Raw genomic sequence first — 20,442 nt, 5'->3', positions numbered from 1 at the left:
AGCTCTTTTGAGGGGTATCCTAAGCCCCAAAAATAAAGGTTTCCACCCCGAACGCTCAACTATAAATCTAGTGGCGGGTTTCACACACACAACAATGAGATGACTTGGATAACTAAAAGCAAATAATCTTGATATCGACGGATACACAAAGATATTTTGACGCTTTACTTGAAATATTTTCAATCAAACAAATTACAAGGCAAAACTAGTCAAAACATACCATCCTGTACAATCCAAAGAGGTCGTCAACCCCCAATCAAGATTGATTCAAACCTTACACTTACGTCAGCTCCCAGACCTTTGCCAGGTAACGTACAATCAACACTTGAGTGACTGAAAATCTTATTCACCAGAAAATTGTTTTTCCAAAAGCACGTATTTGAGAAAGGTAAAAAGACGACGGATATTGCACAGCATATCCAATCACTAGCGCGTACAGCGCATAGTTTGAACGCAAAAGCACTTCACAAGACCACAACCACATACGTGTTACCATCAATACTGGATAACACGAAGGCCTATCGCAGAGGAAAATCCAAGCCGAACAATTCTAAAGTTTTGCCACGCAAATTTTGTTATCCACAGATAGTGGAAAGAATGATCACCGCAGCAGCACGAGGAGCATATCTTTAGATCAATTCATGATTCAATATTAGCTTTACAAGAGCTCAATTGAATCCAAAGATTATAAGCTAAGCTGACTCCCAATTCCAGACACGAAAGAGAATTTGGCATAAAGAAAGCTATATCGCTGATATTGACCATTCCGTTGAGGATCGGTTCAACATCTATTTCTACCTTTTACATGAGCCATATATACAGTATAGTCAAACCCCCATTTGATGATGAATTTCGACAATGTGAGCTTAGTTTGATATAAATTATGTTGATCCAGTAAAGGTAGCAGAAGAAAGCTCGCAAAATGGTGATCTGATTGGAGGGCCGATTCATCCTACGGGTGTGGGGGCGATCCGAAACCAACACGGGTCGGGCCACTCAATTTCTGAAGCCGGTAAGCCGAAGCGTAGGTCACTTTGCCAAATGCGGAACTAACAACAAATTCATGTTGATAATCCCCAAAGAGGTTTCATAGAGGGATTTTTGGTATCTCCGGAATTATATAAATTAACCTGTTTGATAAATCTCTGTCGTGTAGAACTTATATCATTTCCTTGTCTACTATATCTTTATTCCACATGATCGAATCACTAATCAATCCTCTACAACCCATAGCCGGGAATATCGATATGACGGACGAACAATATCTAAAATGGCTACAAAGCAGTATAGATTATATGTTTTGCAAGTATGATTTACTTCAAAGCGCATTGATAACGCCGGGATTCACAGGAGACAAAGTTGGGGACTGGGAAAAGAAGAATGAATACGAGGGCAATCGTACCTTGGCCCACATTGGAGATAGTATTGTTCCATTGGTTATACGACATAAACTGCTTCTTGTTGATGGGATGTCGCGCGGTACGTTCTAAACGGTGAATCTTATGATACGTGCTGTTCTAACGTCCAAGGAAGCTGTGGCGAGTGATACGTCAACTTGTATTGCTAGCAGGAAACATCAGGAGGAAAGGGCAAATCTCCTTGGAATTGCTACTCACTTGAAATTGAATAAAAGTTTGAATGGAAAAGCGAACTCTACTACTTTGCGACTAGCACTTTGTTCAATCATCGGTGCTGCTTGGCTGGATTGTGGTCAGAACTTTGCAATCATAACGAAGGTTGTACACCGTCTTCTGTAAGTTGTGAATGAAATCCTTGTAAAACTGCATAAAAAACAATCTAATCAATAATTTTAGCATAGACCCTATGATTCTTGATAAAAATCCAAGGAAAATTTTTCCTGAAGATGCAGTAGTCATGGTTCCAGGCTTCTCTGACGAGTGCACATTCAGCTACGAAACACCGAGCACATATTTAGCAAACAGTTCGTTAGAGATGTTAATAGCAGATCCGATCGACGATTATAACTGTTTTCAAGTGTTCCGTCAGTATTTTGTAGAAACTTCTCTTTGCCTGAACGCCATGCCTTGCGCTGACACATATATAGCAGGCGATAACTTTCTAAATACAACCATCAGTTCCGAGGCTACGGATATTGTCCATCAATATCAGGATGCTGCCGCATCAAACCAAACACAAGATGCCACAGCTCTAGACACAGCATCTTCTGTTGACCCAACGGCATCCATTCCGATGCTTTTCAGTGGCTCAGCCCATAGTCATGACGCTTGTCAAACAATGCCTATCTCTGAGCCTGGAAATGCTTCTAAAATATCTATCAAGAAAAGAAAAAGAAAATCGCATATGGATAGCGTTCATAGTCGGGTGTCAATATCCGATTATCTGAGTGATTATATGAGACTTGAAAAAGAGCGATGTCATAATTTGGGCTCTTCGTTTACCAATGATGACTTTGATATGGCGATGAAAATAGCTTCTCCAGGTCTAAAGCCAGACGACATTATCTTTAATCAACTGAAGATGCTATACTTTGCGATCGGGAGTGGGGAGTCACTAGTATCTTTGAGAAGCCTGCTTAAAATCAGACGGCGCTCGGTGGCCGGAAAATCACCCATGGAAACAAACTCTTTAACGATAGTAGAGAGGATGAAACAAGTTGAGCATCTCAATACGAAGATTGCTTATAATGTTTTTGAGAGGAGGTATCACATTTACCATCTTTATACTGAAAGTCGCTCGTTACATAACAAAACAAGTGATGGATTTGTCAACACCACGAGTCAAAGTATCTTGACAAATAGTGCATCGAGAATGGGAAATCCTCTTAATCTTGATGAAAGCCAGGTCACGAAGAAAATGCTTAATCTGTTGCATCCTAACTTAGATCCTGGTACTACAGAATACCAAAAAAAGCTTCGAAATATCAGCAAAATCAGAAAGCTGGGCGAACGATTCGAAATTTTGGTTAGGAAGTTTGGGTACGGTATAATCGGATTGCTACCATTACCAGTAGATGATATTGCTACTGAATCAGCGGTCTATACCAGTGACAGTCTGTAAGTTGTTCTCAGCCTAGGTGTGTTCTGATAGCTGACTATATAGTGTTTCATCCAGCAACGACACCGTATTCTTATCGTTTGTCCAGTGTCTTGATCAATTAAAAGGCAAGATTCTGAGAGACATCAGCTCTGCTGTTTGCCCGATTGTAACGGTTCTTTTTGAGAAAAAAATAGATCCGTTCTGGACATTTCCTATCGAGCAATTTGATACGAAGCAAATTTTACAGTATTCTAGTGGGTCACGACAGCTTCTAGAGTTGATCTCTGGTCAACAAGATAGCAATTTTTCTGGAGTAATTAGGGGTGTGGATAGTTTCTTTGCATGCACAGGTGATAGTGGCTTTGATGTATGCGAGTAAGAGTGAATGCTTGGCTACATTGATCATTTGGCACTGACAATCTTCACAAGTTCATAATGATTTGGTAGGGGGCTGATTGCAGCCAATATAGATCAGGAATTATCATGAAGTTGAATGACCCTGGTGGCTCACAACATCTTGTTCTCCTCGCCAGACTCTCGATTTTCTCTATGAATTGATCTTTGGTGATCCATATTGTTGTGTTGTTTTCATTGTCAGATTCATCACTTCTACTGTTGATTAATGTATTTCCAGTAATATGATACCTATGGCCTTTGTAATTGATACTGTCGGCAAGCTTGAGGTTAAGATTCTGGAGTCCGTTTAGTTTTGCTAGAAGAGTGATATAGCACAATCTTTAAACGAACACTGACCTCAGGCGTTTTCCAAAGATTCTATCCAGTTAGAAACTTTGTGCAAAAACTATTCTTGATAGAAAAAGGCATGCTTGAAATAGTCTCGAGAACTAAACTCTTTTTTATATAATTAGTTACAACATATAGTGATTGTGGTAAGAGGATATAATAATCGATATTTTGAGATCAAAGATTTTCTATGATATTCATATTTTTTGGTTGTTTGTGGGAGCATAGGCTGCTCAAGCCATTGGTCTGAAATAACTTTCCTGTCTTCCTGGATATGGTATTGCAATATTGCTGCTGCGATTGCGATGACGTAATATTTGATCGTGAGGTCTCATATACTAATCTCTTGGTCGTAGCGATGTCGAGGTAATAACTTGTGATTGTCTATCACAGCCGGCTCAACTCGTATTAATTATGTGTCAAAATTGGCCGCAGAATTATCTAACATGTATACAAGAGATTGCTAGCTACTCGAATATACGTAGCAATTTATGGTATTGGGTGATTTGCCGGGGCATAATCCTGCAGAGGCAATCAAACTAATATATTTGAAATACAAAATACCGAATCTGTATACAACACGAATCAAATTCTAAATAGTTATACGCAAGATATTCTTCTTTATAAACGATATACTAATATATACAAGGAACTCTATCCATAACAAGCAAGTATTTTGCTTTTGAACTTCGACATAAACATAGTATTAAGTTATTTGAATGAAACGCAGGCTATTCATCGGAGTTACCGTGCAATCTACATCAAAAAAGAAGCATTAATCGTTGTAATCCATTCGAGAATATTAATTCGGTTCATGATGAGAACAAAGGAGATAAATGTACTGACATACATTTCCGAAGTCATTTCATTCTCTTTGCAACCTCCCACATTGTCATATTATGCCTGAATTTTCTGGCTTATGGGTTTTAACTTCATTGAAACTTTGCTTTTTCTGACGAGTAATCTACCAGAAGAGAAAGAAAATAGCAACCGCTAAGTCCAATTTTATGCAAAGCACGTCCTTCCATGAGGGCATCCCAATGCTGAGCTTTGAACTGTGGAAATGTAATCATATGCATGAATATCTGGTTCCCATGCTTAAACATTTGCATGAATTCCCCCCATTGCGGGGAAAATCCTGCTTCAACATGACAAGATATCATGGCAAATTCAAGATATGCCTTTGATCCTTTGCTTCGTGACATATTTCACCTCATAGCATATCAAATCTTGATTTCTTCTCCGATGATGATTCGAAATAGGATTCTAAAGTAGCATCATCATCCATAACATACAAAATCAAGCAAACAGCCGTCTTTTCTGATTGGAGACAAGCTTCACATCATCTCTCATCATTCGCAGATAACCTTATTTTGTGTTTTCCGAAACCTGTTCTCACTTCTTTGATAATTCTCAATATTTGCACAGTGACATAATAAGCTCAGAAAGTTTCCCTATACTTCAAAGCTAATAAAGCGAGTTTAGTAAACCATGAGTGACTTAAAGTGATTCATAGCTTTTGAGAGAAGACAATAGGCCTCAAGAAATTCAAGCTTACCGACTACCCAGCTAACACGTCTTCGTTAAGGAGGAATGTAGAACTCTCCGGCAATATGCGTGGACTTCAAACTATGATTTAGCCTTTTACATATCAGGAATGGGCTGAGAGCATCGTTGGAAGTCATCAATTTACAAGGGAGAATCACATGAAACTTAATATTCCTGCTCGTTGTATTAATTCCATTCAAATACAACGCCTCTTTTTATACAGAGAAGTAACAAAGTCCTTGAGGATTTGAATCTTCCCAGTATCAGAAGTTGCATACGTGATACTGCACCTATCAACTTCGTGAGCAGATAGAACTGGAACTATTTTATGATTGCAGGACATACGCAATGTTACATACCATGTACAAAGGTGACTCACTCATGAGATATGTGATACTTCCTCGTGATATGATGAGAAGTTTTGTAAGTTTCATCTCTAGCTTTGGCAAAACTCATACCTACCGTCTAATAAAGTCAAAATTCGCATCGTAAGAAGAAGAACCCGCTCTGATAAAACCCCATTATTCAAGTTGTATATTCAGTAAATACTAATATGTGTTGATATATTTGATATGTTTTCATGGAGTTCACAAGGCAAAAGAATTTACGGATATGGATTCTTCTGAGACTGTCAAATCTTTCGGCACCTCAATATCCCTAACCTGAATTTTCAGCAGTATATACTTTTATGATTCGTGCCCTACAGACGCCAGTAGATCAACAAGTGACTTATCTAATTCTTGACATGGTTGATAGAATTTGAGTTAACTCATTTGACTTTGTATATCCAAGATTTTGTGATCTGATATCTTCCTATCCAACACTTAACTTCCTGATGAGGGAAAATGGGTTCATCGTATTTGGCAAAAGACATCACAGTATCGGTATGCCGAAGGTTTGTACATTCATGATAGCTCATTGATGTCATGGACATACGAAATCCTGGCTTTTGACGCGTTCTTTTATTCGAGTATGCTTTAGATGAAGTAAGTAGGAGTCGAAACTCAATGATAATTGTGGTATAAGAAGTGTCATGGACAGCGAGAAACATAGCAGTGATATATCCCATCAAAACTACATTTGTTTTATAACATCAAATTTCTCTCCCAATAATTTTTCACACAGTCCCTTCCCACAACCATGTGTCTCAAAACGTTCGTGCAGGATAACTTGAATTACGACTTCAAGGAAGAGCAATTGCTCAAAGAAGCACTTGTAACGAGTGGAGTTGTTTCTGGAGCAGATTCGATTATCGAGCGGCAGGGCAACAGAAGACTTGCCCTGATTGGAGATGCATTGATACGTCTTGAGCTCGTCCATACTAAGTATTTAGAGGGCGCAAAACTTGGTAAGAAATAGACTCGCGACCATGAGCGATCGCTGACCATATATTAGCAACATCTCAAAAATGTGTGTCAAAGAATGCATCAAATCAAAACCTTGGGACCATCGGTCAGCAAAACGGTTTGGTGGATCAAATGGTTCTCCCAGCTAGCCAGCGCAAGCCGACCACATACACGGTTGCGACAACAGTCGAAGCTCTGATCGGAGCTATCTGGTTAGATTCGGAGCAGGATTTCAACTTGATTGGTCGAGTCATTAGAGCATTGCATATTGAATCAGCATAGAAGTCGATCTCGATTCAAGATAACAAGATACTCAAATATGTCACATATCATGACACATTTCCAAGACTTCTTATGATATCAGATAGATCTTCATAAGCCATCATGTATTCTCAATTCAGAATCAACTTCATTGATCCTTCCGACAAGAGTTAGAATACTTTAAGTGATAACTCTACGAGTCTAACATCCTTTCACAGCTTCTGAATAACTACTCTTAGCCATAACCATTTTTGAATCTGGGATTACTGTGCGTTGCAATATTGAGCAGAGAGAAACATGCATATTTTGCGTTTTTTTCTTCCACTAGTTGCTGAACAAAATGTATTCATATGCATAGATGTAGGTATTCCCGGGGAGAAGGAGTGGGATGGTGAGATGAATTGAGGGTTTTCATGTTGATGGTGCTTTATTGGATTTTCTGGTTCGGAGGGGTGGAAATGTATTAGGCGAGATGGATAAAGTAAACGTGGTAACCCTGGGTGCAGATTTTATCGCGTACTTCACGGAAAGAGCCAAGAAGGCAGGTCTTGCGGGAGGGAGTAAGCTTGAGGTATTGTGATTAAGAGAGGAGACGGTGCGAGATTTTTGAAGTATTTGAGGAGGAAAAATAGAAATTCTGAGATGTGAGGGAGTGAGTGGGAGATTGCACGGGATTGTTTTGGAGATGAGAAGTGATGGGATGGGAAGAAGGAGGAAATACTATTTGATAGATAAGTATATTAAGTATAAAGTAATACATATGAATAACCCTTTATATTTTGATTTATAAATAGAAAGAAATATGATTTGGTATGTAAGTATATCCAACACGAACTAGTGTAGGTGAGTATGCTTTATAGACCCACGAGAAGGCGGAATGAAATATCACTGTGACGTTTCAAAGACCAAAGATATAATACTATTATCAAATTAAATAGGTACCTAATAATCAATCAGTCTTACAGTTGTATCATGCAAAAAGAGCTTTCCAAAATATAAGCTACGCACAGCACAGAGCCTCGAACCACTCAAAATAGTAGTGTACAAATAACCAAAGGAAAGAATGAGATAAATCATTCCCCTCTCCTTCCCTGACAGCTAAGCAATCCAACTCCAACCATAACACTGAAAGACTCCACGACTAAATTGCGGAGTCAGCTCGCTTAAGCTCGAATGACTCCCTATAATTTGCTCCTCAATCGACTTTTCAACATGATGAATCATCCTTTGTATCCTTTCCACAACCATGTATTCGAGTATAACGATTTACCAACCTCGACATACCATTCCAGAAATCCTCTCTATCAACAGATCAACACACAATCACAATCACCTAACACCGAGCACCAAACCCCAAACCCAAGAACGAATCTTCCAATCCCTCCTTCCCTCCCCTCAAACATTTATTCTTCACTTCCAACAATAACAATACCAATACCACAAATGCATATTCTCATACTACTCACACTTCTCCTCACACTTCTCCTCACACTTCTCCACACACTTCTCCTTACACTTCTCCTCACACTTCTCACCCCCCTCCAACTTCTCAAGAAAGCTCCCCACCAAAACGAAAAACCATTTCCCTCCATCCATCCATCCATCCATCCATCATTCCCTTCTCAAACTTCCCCCTTTCATGATCCCCCTCCACCATCCCCCTCCACCATCCCAACAACCGCCTAAATCACAATTTCCAAACCCAATCTACTTATTAATTCTATATAATACAATATAATATAATATAATCTAATCTAATCTAAAATAACATCTACACCCTTCCCTTATTATAAATACAAAAACCAGGATGTGATTAGATGATTAGATAATTATATATATATACATATATACATACATACATACATACATACACATACACATTCACCTATTTACTTACTTACTTACTTACTTACTTACTTACTTCATCTACCAATGATATTCCCATTCTCGTTTAAAATCCCAAACTCACTACTGATCCATCTTCTTTACTTTGTCATCTCCTCAGATACTATTATCTGTCCCTTTAATCCCATTTATTCGTCATCAATCAACCTCAATCATGTCACTAAATCTTAAAGGAACAAAAAAGGGGTTTTTATTTCTATTCCATATTCTATATTCCATATTCCTTATCTAAAATGTGCTCTTCTTTGCAAGCCTCAAGTAGGTACCTATCTATCTCTCGTATCCCAAGTTAAGTCAAGTCAAAGTATCCTTGTTCTGTCCTTCCATGCTTTGATTGCTACCTATGCTATGCTGTGCTCTGTTCTACCCTACCCTATGTCCATGTCCGACCTTCCAATTAACAATGGACCCTATAATCTGTAAGGTGAATCCATCAATCCCGTCTTATCCTACCCCAGCAAATCCGTCCTGTTCCCCGTGAAAGAATATACTCCAGACGACAAAAAACTATATAATGTATCCGCTAGTCAATCATGCATGACATATCATATCATGACCATGCTAGCCAGCTAGATCCTCATTGAGATATACCCGTCCATCCACCCATCCCATTACTCAGTATCCTCCCATCTCCACTCCATACAAATGAAATGAATTCCTTCCCTTCCCAAGCAAGCAACGCACGCTATGCAATAACAAAACAATAATCCAATCGCAATGCAAGAAGATGTCGACTTCCTCGCTTATAGCTCTAACCTTGAAGTTTTTCTGAACAACCTCTTAGTACCTCCAACCTTATCCATTTCTCCCAGACTTTGTCTATGACCGCCTTTACGTCTTTCTTTCTCCTTCTCCGTACTTGCCAGCATGACTTTCTCCTTCATACCTTCAACCCATTCCAGATCTTTCTGATCTAATTCCTTTTGTTTACCTCTTGGTCCAGCAAGACCTAACGAAGTATCTTCTTCATTCCAATCCAGTCTTGACGAACTTCTAGATACTGCTGATTGAGGGGTCTGATTCGCATCTGGTTCCCGTTGAACTTCAGCAAATGGTGTAGCTGGAAGAGGAGGCACCGCATCAGAAGAAGAGAATGTAGATTTCCTTGTTTTGCGAACACCTAGGGATGATTTAGGTCGATCGACAGCAGTTGATGGACGAACACTCATCGCAGATGCAGAACGTGGACCAGGTGTGTTACGACCAGGTCCAGGTGTAGTACGACCATTATCACGAACAGTAGAACCACCAGATGGAATACGTGATGGTAAATCTTGAACCTCAACTTTATCGTTATCAACTGGCGCTCGTCGTCCATGATGACTTGCGTATTCTTTGAGATACTCTCCAAGATCTGCCCAACCACCTCCAACACGTACCATGACTCTTTCACCATTTTCGCCCACTAAGCGAACAAAAAGCTTAATTGGCTTTTCACCACTTGACCTAGATAGATGATAAACTTTAATCTCTGGATTACCGTTCTGAGGTCTGTGACGCGGAGTGCCACTCTTTGCATACGCAGGAGCGAGGGTAAATGATGGAGTTGGGGCACGTAAGCTGCCAATTGAAGATTGCGAACGAACTGCAGGCATCGAGGGAGTAACCGAGCGACGAGTCTTCCGAGGACGAATTCCTTTAGTATCTGCCTTTTCTTCTGGTTCGGAGCGAAGCCGAATATGCGCTGGAATTGATTGAAGTAGAGAACTAATTTGTTGTTGCATTTGGTCATCGCTGTTGTTGCTGACGGGCGAGGCAGGGATAGATTCGAGAGCATTGCCACTAGGAAAAAAAGAGGAATCGGGTGTGGATATTAGGTGGGAGAAATCGGGACTTTCGAGAAGTTGACGAGGGCGGCGTATAGCTTTGGTTGGGACTCCTGGTGGAGAGCCAGGTGGAGTGTTATCATATTTCTGAAGATCATGTGACCATTTTCGTGGAAGAGGGGAATCTTCAAATGTGACTGTAGATGCTCCATCAGAGTCATGATCGACAGGACTTGGACTGGCCTCTGGCGTCATCTTAGATTCGCAACGGTCCGAGAGTGAATCATCTGAAGCATCAACAATTATGGAAGGTCTGCGTGCTTCCATCTGTGCATCTAAAATATCGAATTCCATCCCATCAGGACCAAGCCTTTGAGCACTTTCTGAAGCACCGTCACTGCTAGCTATTGTGGAATTGCGAGACGCGCTAGATAGATATGCTGGTGCCTTCATATTCTGGGCTTTCACATGACTATCCTGTGCCGATTCGTGGGATGTGGAAGAAATGCCCAGCTGTTTTGCTAAAGCAATGCTAGAAGCTGGCGCATTCAAGACAGAATCCTTCTTTGGAGAAGTGGTTGAATCCTTGGAAGCAAAGAATCCCCGTTCTATTCCGATGACATGGGGTGAGCTCGAACTACGCAATCTTGGCAGTCTAGATCCTGTAGGGGACTTCATAGTTGGACTCGGAAATGTATCAAGAATCGCCGATGATGGTCGTATAGAAATTTTTGGAGCTGTGATGTGTAAATCCTGACTCGAAGTTTGTGGTGATTCGTCATTCGAAATGGTACGTCTCAATGCATTTGCGAAAGTGTGTCCGAATTTGGAAACTTTGGTGAAGCTCCTGACGCTAGACGAGCGAGTCAATGGAGTGTGTGAAAGCGCACCGCTGCCAGCTTGTTGCAAGTTATGAGAATCTAATAATGAAGATGGTGTTTGTGGAGGAGATGGGCTTTTCGAAATTGAAGTTTGCGTAGCTTCGTGGCCTTGAACTTGAGCCGCGCATGGATTTGGTGTTTTCGCTGGTGTAGACAACAACCCGTTGGAGATACTAACAGACTCAGATTGAAGGGGGTAGTGGGCTCCACTTCGTGAAGATTCACATTTCCTCCCATTGGACCATTTTCTATCGCAGATGTTGACAGGGCTCTAGCATCTTCTGCGCACGCCGCATCATTTTCGGCCTGTTTAGTCGCGATTGCGGCCAATTCTCCATCCGTAATTTTACGATCTGCTGAAACGACCCATTCGCCATAATCCCGTTCAAGGTTTTCCATCCGGTCCAACCAGCTATCGGGTAAGGTGTCCATCCTGCCTTCCAAGGTATCCAGCATATAATCCAGATCTCTCCCAAGAATCGTAACTTTGGCCTGTAAAACATTTTTCATGACTTCGAAAGTTTGGCGAGAAAGAACCGTATCCCCCATTTCACCAGAACCAGTAGCATTTGCCCCTGCCATCTTTATAGCCTGCCATCCCGAGTTTAACGCCATCTCCGCATCATCCAACCCCAGCAACAAAGGCGGCACTCTTCGAAGTACAGAGAGCCGAATACCCCATATGTCCAATAAACGCGTCAATTTTGCCAAATTCGGTAATGCCTGCAATACCGTGGCCGTAACTATAGCTGTGAAATCATCCATCATCGTATACGAGGCAAGGAAAGCCGGTATGGCAATGGTAGACGCAGAAGAGGAAGGTCGAGAATTTGCAGAAAAGTGTGTATCCAAGACCCGTCGTTTTATTTCTTCCACCTTCAAATCGTCCATACCTTCTCCAATTTCTTCTATCCGATACTCATATCGTACAACCTGATCGAATAAGAGACTCCCACAGTATTGTGGCTCTGTATCTTCTTCATCCTGTTGTTCCGTTTCATTGTCCGACTTGGGCCGTGATACTCTTATCTTCTTTGAAGTGACGGGAGCTTCGAATCCCGCTGATCCTCCAGTTTTGGGCCATGGCCAATCTGATAATTCATCCAACCACTCTTGTACTTTCTTGGATGCTAAAGTTGCTCGTATGCCAAATGCTCGATCCGCAGGAGAAGCTGCTTCGATGCTCGTCTTCAATTTTCCTGTGGGTGTAGTGAAAGCTTGCAGGGTTGTGGTGGGAGTGAGGTCGGATAGGAGGTCATCGGCAACGTGTGATCGACTTGAGGATCTATTTGGGGATCTTGTTCTTGAGGAAGATCTTGGGTGTAGGATTGGAGGAGCAAGCCTCGAGGTAGAAGGAGTCATAACTGTTGTACTCTCCATGTTTGATTATGTTTTCTGATTAGAGGTGTATTAATTTAATGAGGAAATCGCAGGCGCATTGCTCACAAGAGACCTTAAAAGAGTGATGGTCTACAAGCATAAGCAAGGTTGAAACATGGTAGTTTTGGTAATAAAGAGAAGGTGAAAGGTAATGCAAGCTGTTTCGAGTGACGCCCTGTTACAGGCTTCGTAGTTCGTCGTTCAAGGCGGTTGCTTGCATGATTTTCTTTAGGGTGGGTCGTTGTACACAAGCTGTCTTGAACACCGCACCTTGCAGAAGGGACTAGACGAGACGATGTTCTTAAATCTGTGATCTCGTTCTTTCTTGGTGTGGAGACTTCTTGGAAGTTTTGAGTTTTGCTTTTTGTTCTTGTTCTTCTTCTTCTTCTTCTTTTTGCCCCTTTCAATTGTTCTGTGTGAACGAATGGAGATGAATGGAGCTGATTGGAGATGAATGGAGATGGATAGAGATGGAGCTCTCGGAAAGCGGAAAGGTTCAAGGAATACGATAAAGAGTGTAACGAGTATAATAGATTGGTGGTGAGAGCATATGGAATGATTGATAGGTACGAGGTAGGTTGAATTTAATGTAGGTGCAAGGAATAAAGAGGAGACACTGGAGACAGTTTGAGTGAAAAAAAAGGATAGCAAGTGGTAAATGGTAAAGGATAAGCAAATAGGAAAAAGAAATGGTAGAAGTGGTCGAAAAGTACAAGTCAAATTGACGGTTGATTGATGGAATTGTATGTGTCTAAGAGAGATTGGCTCGAGATTGGGTCAAGATTGGTTCAAGATTGGTTCAAGATTGGGTCAAGATTGGGTAAAATTGGTAAAATTGGTAAAATTGATAAAACCGATCAAACCATAAAATCATAAAATCATAAAATAGTTATAAAATATCACATTATGAAATTATTACTGTGACGCTACAATTCAATTTAATCTGAATGTGGTCGATCCGATTTTCATGGGACCTTTTTTCTTCTTTGTTTTTGGGTCGAAAATGCGCCTCAAATTTCCGCCCCTCGCTCATATTTAGTACGATGTAGGCAGATTGAAGCATGGGTGGAACATGGAGAAAAGATTGAAAGTGGCTGGGGGGATCTGACAGATGTGGATAAGATATCTCCGTGCCGGCATTTCGTGAAATTATTATTAGACATTTGGGAAAGATTTGGTAAGTTGGATTTCATGAAACAATCAAGTCTCTATACCAAGTACGAATGGGTTTCTTGGTTTTTTGACGTGAGGATAGACTTTGTTTTTATGAATTCACTATTGACCGAGTACCTGGGTAGGTATGTGTATCGTATGCCGGCATTGTAGGTATATGAGATGGATGAGCAGATTTACTCATTCATATATCCATTCATATATCCATCCACCGATAGGGATCCCGGGAGATCCCTCTCCACAGTCTACCAAAGTCCAGTCCATACCATCTATATTATCCATATTATCCATACCATCCATACCATCCATACCATCCATCGTCAATATTCTATAGTCCACCTCGTATTCCCTTGTCCAGACCATAGTCAGCTACAGTCAATACTCCAAATCCCATCTACAACACCACATACGCTCCTACACATACACAAATCGCCTTGATCTTTCCACTCCCATCAAAACGCCTTCTAGAATCATGTTCCATGTACCCACCAAAACATGCGCCGAAGCTATCATCATTGAGTTCCACCATTCATTATGTCATCAATGCATAAATGCGGTGTCTGTCAAACGGTGAAGAAGAAAGATATACTAACAATACAACATAATCCAATGAAATACGATACAATACAATAAATATCTAGACAATATACATATTCATAAGAGTCTTTCCACAATATTACTATACTACTACTAACTATTCAGATACATCACCGAACATCAAATCCCATATTACTAATCCTTCCCCAGCCACCAACCTCAAGTAGGTCATCACCGATTATAATTACGAGTACAAGTCTGCAACAAATCCCAAATCCCACAAACCGCATACCACATACCAGATCTGGATTCCGAGGGATGACGAGAGAGATGACGAGCTGAAACTTCGTCATACGTACATCCGGTGTGTGAGTACACTTGAGTGAGCACACCTACACACCGTATGTCATGCGATGTGATGTGATGTGATGCGATTAGATCTTGAACCTTTCTTTACACAGGATGATACAATACAATACAATACAATACAATACAATATAATCTGTGAGTTTGTTGGTTTGACGAGATACGGAATTGGATTCGATGGGGAGTTCACAGGGCTGATCGTTTGCTTGCTGGATGTTGGGTGGTCGACGATTGAGGTGTACTAGGTACGTATGTTATCGAGTTGCAACTTCCTGTTTGTAGACAGGTCGGTGTAGCAGCTTAGCTAGATGGGGCTGTGTGGGAGATGTGAGATGTGCGTCACTTGGGCTCTTGTGCTTCGTGTGTTGATGATGCATAGGATACACGAGTACAGAGTGTCCGATATGGCCTCTGACTAGTCGTTGTCAATCTGTCATGTTAACGAATGAATCAACGATATGGTTCGAGGCAATAGAGTCATTCAGGTAAGCGGTATGTGTCCATGTCTCCAGAGACTTGCAACGGAGAATGATACATTACTTACTTCCGTCGGGTTTGGACACTTCCTGGGAACTCGAGTAGTCGCTTGGGCAATATCTTTGGCCGGTGCCATTTCATCTCTACTATTCTCTACTGTTTTTTTATATTCTCTCATATTCTCTTATATTCTCTTATATTCTCTTATATTCTCTTATATTCTCTTATATTCTCTTATATTCTCACAATCAGGAGTGGATGCATCTTTCGGCGCATGAACGGATCGCAAGAAACTTGCCATCTGTATTTTCTAAAGCCGACGAAAAGATCTAAATCATTCTGGGGGTAAACTCCAATTTTAGATTTCTTTTTTAAAAATAAAAAAAATTGGAGCTTCGATTTGCAATTATCTGAATTTGATGAGACGAAAACAGACGTCGACTTTGACAATCCTAAATTTGCGTTGAAATGACACCTGCAAATGAAGTACGGATTTGCCCTCAATACATACAATCGATACAGAAAATTGATTCAAATATCCGGTGCTTTAACATGGAATCACTTTTCTACAGTTCCCGGATGTCGATAATTATAGGAGATGCTAGTGTAGGTGTCAAAGGATTGTTCTCCCGAGCACCTGCACTGGCTATTGGAAAAAAGTTTGAAATTTTGACTAGCGGTATTGTTTCTGGGAAGCTTCATTTCTTTGGGGGAGAGACATTTCGTGCTAAATTCTCAACGAAGATACGATTCCATTCTTCGGCTTCATTCTTGGCTCCGCATCTTGGTTCAATTCTTTCCTCGCTGCTTGATAGTAAGTCAGCAACTGCTCAAACTCAGTAACGTCGCTTCCCAATTCGCAAAGACCACATATTATGGAAAGAATGAAGTCTTCTTACCCACCCAGTCTATCTACATCCCCACTCATAACGCCTTTCTCTTCTTCCAGTCCAATTCTTTTTCTCTTCATTACAAACATCATCATCACATCCAGCTGGCTTTATTACTTGATCGCTTTTGCTCCATCACTTTTGGTTAAATCAAAACTTGATCCTTCTTCCCGCGTTATCATCTGAATCTTGCCGTTTGAATCGTCTTAAAACTTCACTCATCATGCATTTCAAATTTCTTGCTGTGGCGACTTTGAGCCTTGTTGGTACAGCTGTTACCCAACGTCCGGCAGGCACTAGTATTTGTGATTATTATACCACTGCTTTGTTCAAGGACAATACTGCTTTCAATCAAAAGAAATTATTAGTCCATGTGGTCAACAGGGCTCTCATTGGTAATATCGGTAAGTCCCCATGCAAAACTCTGCAATACTCTTCACTCATCAATCTCTTGCAGGAGATCAACCAGCCCCTAGTATCAAGGTCTCTGGTATCCTCACCAACGGAACTTACAATGGTATCAAAGTCAGTTTGTTGCCGTACTTCAACGGTGAGCTCGTCTCTACCAATGGAGGGAACAAACCATTGTCTGTCAACTTCCTCGATGGTGGAGGAGCAGATAGTCTCCGTAATTATCAGCCTGCCAATTCCGATACAACCAATCAATAGTGAGCTTCCCTGACAACTGATACGAAATAATACTAATCATAATAGTTCCCTCTTGACCCATCTCTACCAGTACTTTGGTGTACTACTTTCATGCTCCAAACAAGGTGGCCCTGGTTTCCCGGGATATTCTGGTTCTGCATCTCAGTATAACGTTCATAAGTACGTCAACTTGATCATGATATTCTTACCTTTTATACCCAAGTTCACCACATCAGTCAAGGCAAATTTCTGACAACGTTGAGTAGGTTCATGTATCTTTCTGATGCTGAAGTCAATTACTTCATCGAACAAGTTGCATTATCCGCTGCATCCTTTGGTGTTTCTGATTCAGATCTCACGATGATCGGTTACTCGCTCCAACAGTTGTTTGGTTACCGTTGCTCGCCACCAACGACTATTATTCCCAAACAAGGACGTCAACTGCAATCAATCTGCACCTATACAACATGTCCTCTAGCGCCCAACAATACTTGTGCCCATTACGATCAAACGGTCTCCAAGCCTAATTTATCTTCTGGCAGATCACCCGGCACTGGCTCGAGCACTGGTACTGGAACTGATACCAGTACAGCCACCAGAACTGGCAATACTACTATTTCAGGTGCTAGTAACGCTATCATTATCAACGGCACAAATTCGCAATTGGGTTCTGCATCTACTACCCTTACTAATGTCACAAATCCACCCTTAGGTCTCGGGCCTGCAACGGTAGCCAATGGTGTAAATTCGCCCTCGGGACCTGGATCTGCAGATAATGTTAATAGTACTGTGGCTGCTGCCAAACCAACTCAAGTCACAGCAGGTGCTGCCACTATTGGTTTGAGTTTTGCTGCCATTGCTGGATGTCTTGCAGCATACTTCTTATAAATGTCCATGTATACAATCAAAGAGTTGGGATTATGCACATGCATGACCGTTGTCGCCGGTAACGGGTGGAAATAGACATCAATCCTGTATCTCGTTTTGCGGCTTGTGGTAAATGGAGCTCTCTACATCTTTGTATTGCTTGAGTAGTTTGATTGTTGTCATCGGTTATCATTATTCTACTTGATTCAAAATTGGTGAGCATGGGCTCTTCATTGTTCGCACACTGCTTCTTCCGGGGTTTGAGTATTTGGAACGGAGATAGAATGCAAGAAAACGGGCTGAAAGGAATAAAGGGAATGAAATGGCGTATACTTGCTAGCTTGCTGGATCAGTCTAATATAATCTGGCTTGTCGTTATTCTTACCGTTTGCTCCAAAGTTCAAAGGAAGGAAAGGTTAATAAGATGGTTTTATTTTGATATTATTTCCTGTTAGACGGTTAGACGCTTGGAGCTCGTGTTTATTGATTGTGATAGCTAGTAAAACCATTTTCACAAGTGAGCAATTACATTTGTGGAGATTATGATATTGAGTTCAGAGGAATCGATCGAAGGCATCTAGAAAGATTCTTCTGAGATGATCAAACTAACAGAAAAAGTTACAGAATTGATTGATTCTAAACCAACTAACTTTGACATACTTGCTTAGAGATCGATCATCCTTCATTCTGGGCCTATATCCAATCAGAGAACTAAATTTCGAATGCATCATGGAAGTTGTGATTTTTGTGATGTAGGAAAGTTATTATCTGAGTGAGGTGAGAGGAAAGAGATGGTGTAGCTTTACCCCAGATTTTTCATTGATTCAATTGAATTAGCGCAAATCTCGTGAGGCTACCCTTGTCAAAAGAACGATTCACGTGATCTAAGTACATCTCCTCTTCATTGTACTTTTCCTCAACCACCTCAAACCTCACTCATAGCTCATCATTCAAAGCAAACTTCAATCGTGATATCATTCTCGATTTTTTACAGAGATACTTTGGATATCTGTATCATCTGATAATGGAACGAAAGAACTCAGAAGCTGGCCCTTCAAACAGTCCTTTAAAAATCCCCGTTGCATCATTTCGTGTGTAGTGCCATTCGTTGCTTACAGTTGTTCCCCTACTAAGAAATAATAGCTACACATAACTCACCCCGAGTTTGGTTCTTAACTTCTGCTTTATCTCCATTGTCTGTTCGGTTAATCAGACTCCTCCTCAAGCATGGCGATTATGTAGCTGCTGGTCTACCGCCAAGTGAAATCGAGGATGATGAGCGATGCATAGAGTTCAAGGAACTCATTAATGATTGCAATAGTAGTAAGAAGCAGTGTGAGGGATGGAAAGATAGAATTCGAGGTATTAGGGTTGATGGAAGGTCATTAAAATTTCCGTTTCCATAACGTGGGATGAATTCATGCTGAATTTTTGATAGGGCCAAATCACAATGTTTAGCAGCTATTGCAGAGGCCATCAAAGTATTTGGTCGTATCGATATCCTGTTGTGCTCTTCATCAGAAGGTATTTTATTATGAAACATTCATTTCAATGCTATGCTGATACCCGTGTAGCTGTGGTTGGTACGGTAGAAGAACTGTCGACAAATCCAGCTACTCAAAGTCTCGTTCGTGATCAATTCGAAGCCATCTACTTCAGTCAGATCAATTTTATCAAATCTGCTTTACCTCATCTTCGACAAAAACGCGACGGTCATATCCTTATTCTTACTGGAATTACTGGTCACATAGGGACACCTGGAATGTCCATGTATTGTGCTGCGACATGGGCCCTGGAAGGATTTTGTGATGCGCTGACATATGAGATTGCTCCATTCAACATAAAATTGACAATCGTTCAACCGAATAAAGAGATCCCACTCCTCACAAACAAAATTACTTTCGCTCCACAATTACCACAATATGAGCCTCAGAATAATCCGGCTCCACAGTTGAGGGAAGTCTTGACGCACGTGTTAAATTCACATCCAGATACTCGGATGGAACCACAAACTGGGAAAAGTACCATTGAGTCGAGGTTTCCTAATCTACCTAGCGAATCGAGAGATAAGCTGGTCATGGAAACTGTTCATGCTTTGACGGCGATTGGAGGCCACGAGAACCCGCCAGCAAGACATATTGTGGGCTATGAAGGCATAGCATCTGTCAAAGAAAAGCTCAAGACGGTTAGTGAAGAGATGGAAGATTTTGTGGAAGTTAGTTGTGCGGTGGATATCTACACTAAAAGTGCAGTTAATCAGGCGGCGTTGGCTGAGATCAGATCTCAGCGTAAGCGTAGTGGCAGTCAGGATTCTATTAATGAAGGATCAATACCGGCTTTATTTTAATGTCGATATCACGTCTTAGGGAATCTACATCCCTTTTAGAGACGGGAGAAATGTAAGGGAAACTCAAGGTCCTGGTTGGAAGGGTACATATAGACGGATTACACACTAACTAGTGTTTCTTTAGTTTTAAGAATGGACTTCACAATAGTTCTTCAAAAAATTTATGGTTTCACTGCAAGTCAATATTCACGTTCATAAATTGGTCAATAGATTACTAAAATTCAAAGATAGATTTTTATATTTTTATTGGGGAAAAGGGTGTTTGGAGATTTTCGATACTTTGGAGAC

At 40.9% G+C, this 20,442-nt stretch overlaps 5 protein-coding genes across 5 annotated transcripts; 4 read left to right on the top strand and 1 right to left on the bottom strand.

Annotated features, from left to right (window-relative positions):
• Positions 1-1,247: 1,247 nt before the first annotated feature.
• Positions 1,248-3,397, top strand: Bfra_007651 (putative ribonuclease iii protein; the record flags this gene model as incomplete). The annotated part of the gene is made up of 5 exons (XM_037338021.1): positions 1,248-1,479; positions 1,534-1,753; positions 1,815-2,002; positions 2,066-3,035; positions 3,082-3,397. The coding sequence occupies 5 exons, from the start codon at positions 1,248-1,250 to the stop codon at positions 3,395-3,397; spliced, it is 1,926 nt and encodes a 641-aa protein (XP_037190084.1).
• Positions 3,398-6,450: 3,053 nt separating this feature from the next.
• Bfra_007650 (putative rnase iii protein) lies at positions 6,451-6,938 on the top strand (the record flags this gene model as incomplete). The annotated part of the gene is made up of 2 exons (XM_037338020.1): positions 6,451-6,658; positions 6,706-6,938. 2 exons carry the CDS (start codon positions 6,451-6,453, stop codon positions 6,936-6,938), a joined length of 441 nt encoding a protein of 146 aa, XP_037190083.1.
• Positions 6,939-9,565: 2,627 nt separating this feature from the next.
• On the bottom strand, positions 9,566-12,849 carry Bfra_007649 (putative gas2 domain-containing protein; the record flags this gene model as incomplete). Its single annotated transcript, XM_037338019.1, has 2 exons — positions 9,566-11,650; positions 11,695-12,849. 2 exons carry the CDS (start codon positions 12,847-12,849, stop codon positions 9,566-9,568), a joined length of 3,240 nt encoding a protein of 1,079 aa, XP_037190082.1.
• A 3,666-nt stretch (positions 12,850-16,515) lies between these two features.
• On the top strand, positions 16,516-17,828 carry Bfra_007648 (uncharacterized protein; the record flags this gene model as incomplete). The annotated part of the gene is made up of 4 exons (XM_037338018.1): positions 16,516-16,696; positions 16,750-16,960; positions 17,007-17,120; positions 17,207-17,828. The coding sequence occupies 4 exons, from the start codon at positions 16,516-16,518 to the stop codon at positions 17,826-17,828; spliced, it is 1,128 nt and encodes a 375-aa protein (XP_037190081.1).
• A 1,003-nt stretch (positions 17,829-18,831) lies between these two features.
• On the top strand, positions 18,832-20,154 carry Bfra_007647 (putative short chain dehydrogenase reductase family protein; the record flags this gene model as incomplete). Its single annotated transcript, XM_037338017.1, has 4 exons — positions 18,832-18,898; positions 18,951-19,188; positions 19,246-19,331; positions 19,382-20,154. The coding sequence occupies 4 exons, from the start codon at positions 18,832-18,834 to the stop codon at positions 20,152-20,154; spliced, it is 1,164 nt and encodes a 387-aa protein (XP_037190080.1).
• Positions 20,155-20,442: the final 288 nt, after the last annotated feature.

This window comes from Botrytis fragariae (assembly GCF_013461495.1).
Source record: "Botrytis fragariae strain BVB16 chromosome Unknown tig00000112, whole genome shotgun sequence".
Taxonomy (NCBI): Eukaryota; Fungi; Ascomycota; class Leotiomycetes; order Helotiales; family Sclerotiniaceae; genus Botrytis; species Botrytis fragariae.
The sequence above is the reverse complement of the archived record's forward strand: the minus strand, read 5'-3'. Positions and strand labels throughout refer to the sequence as shown.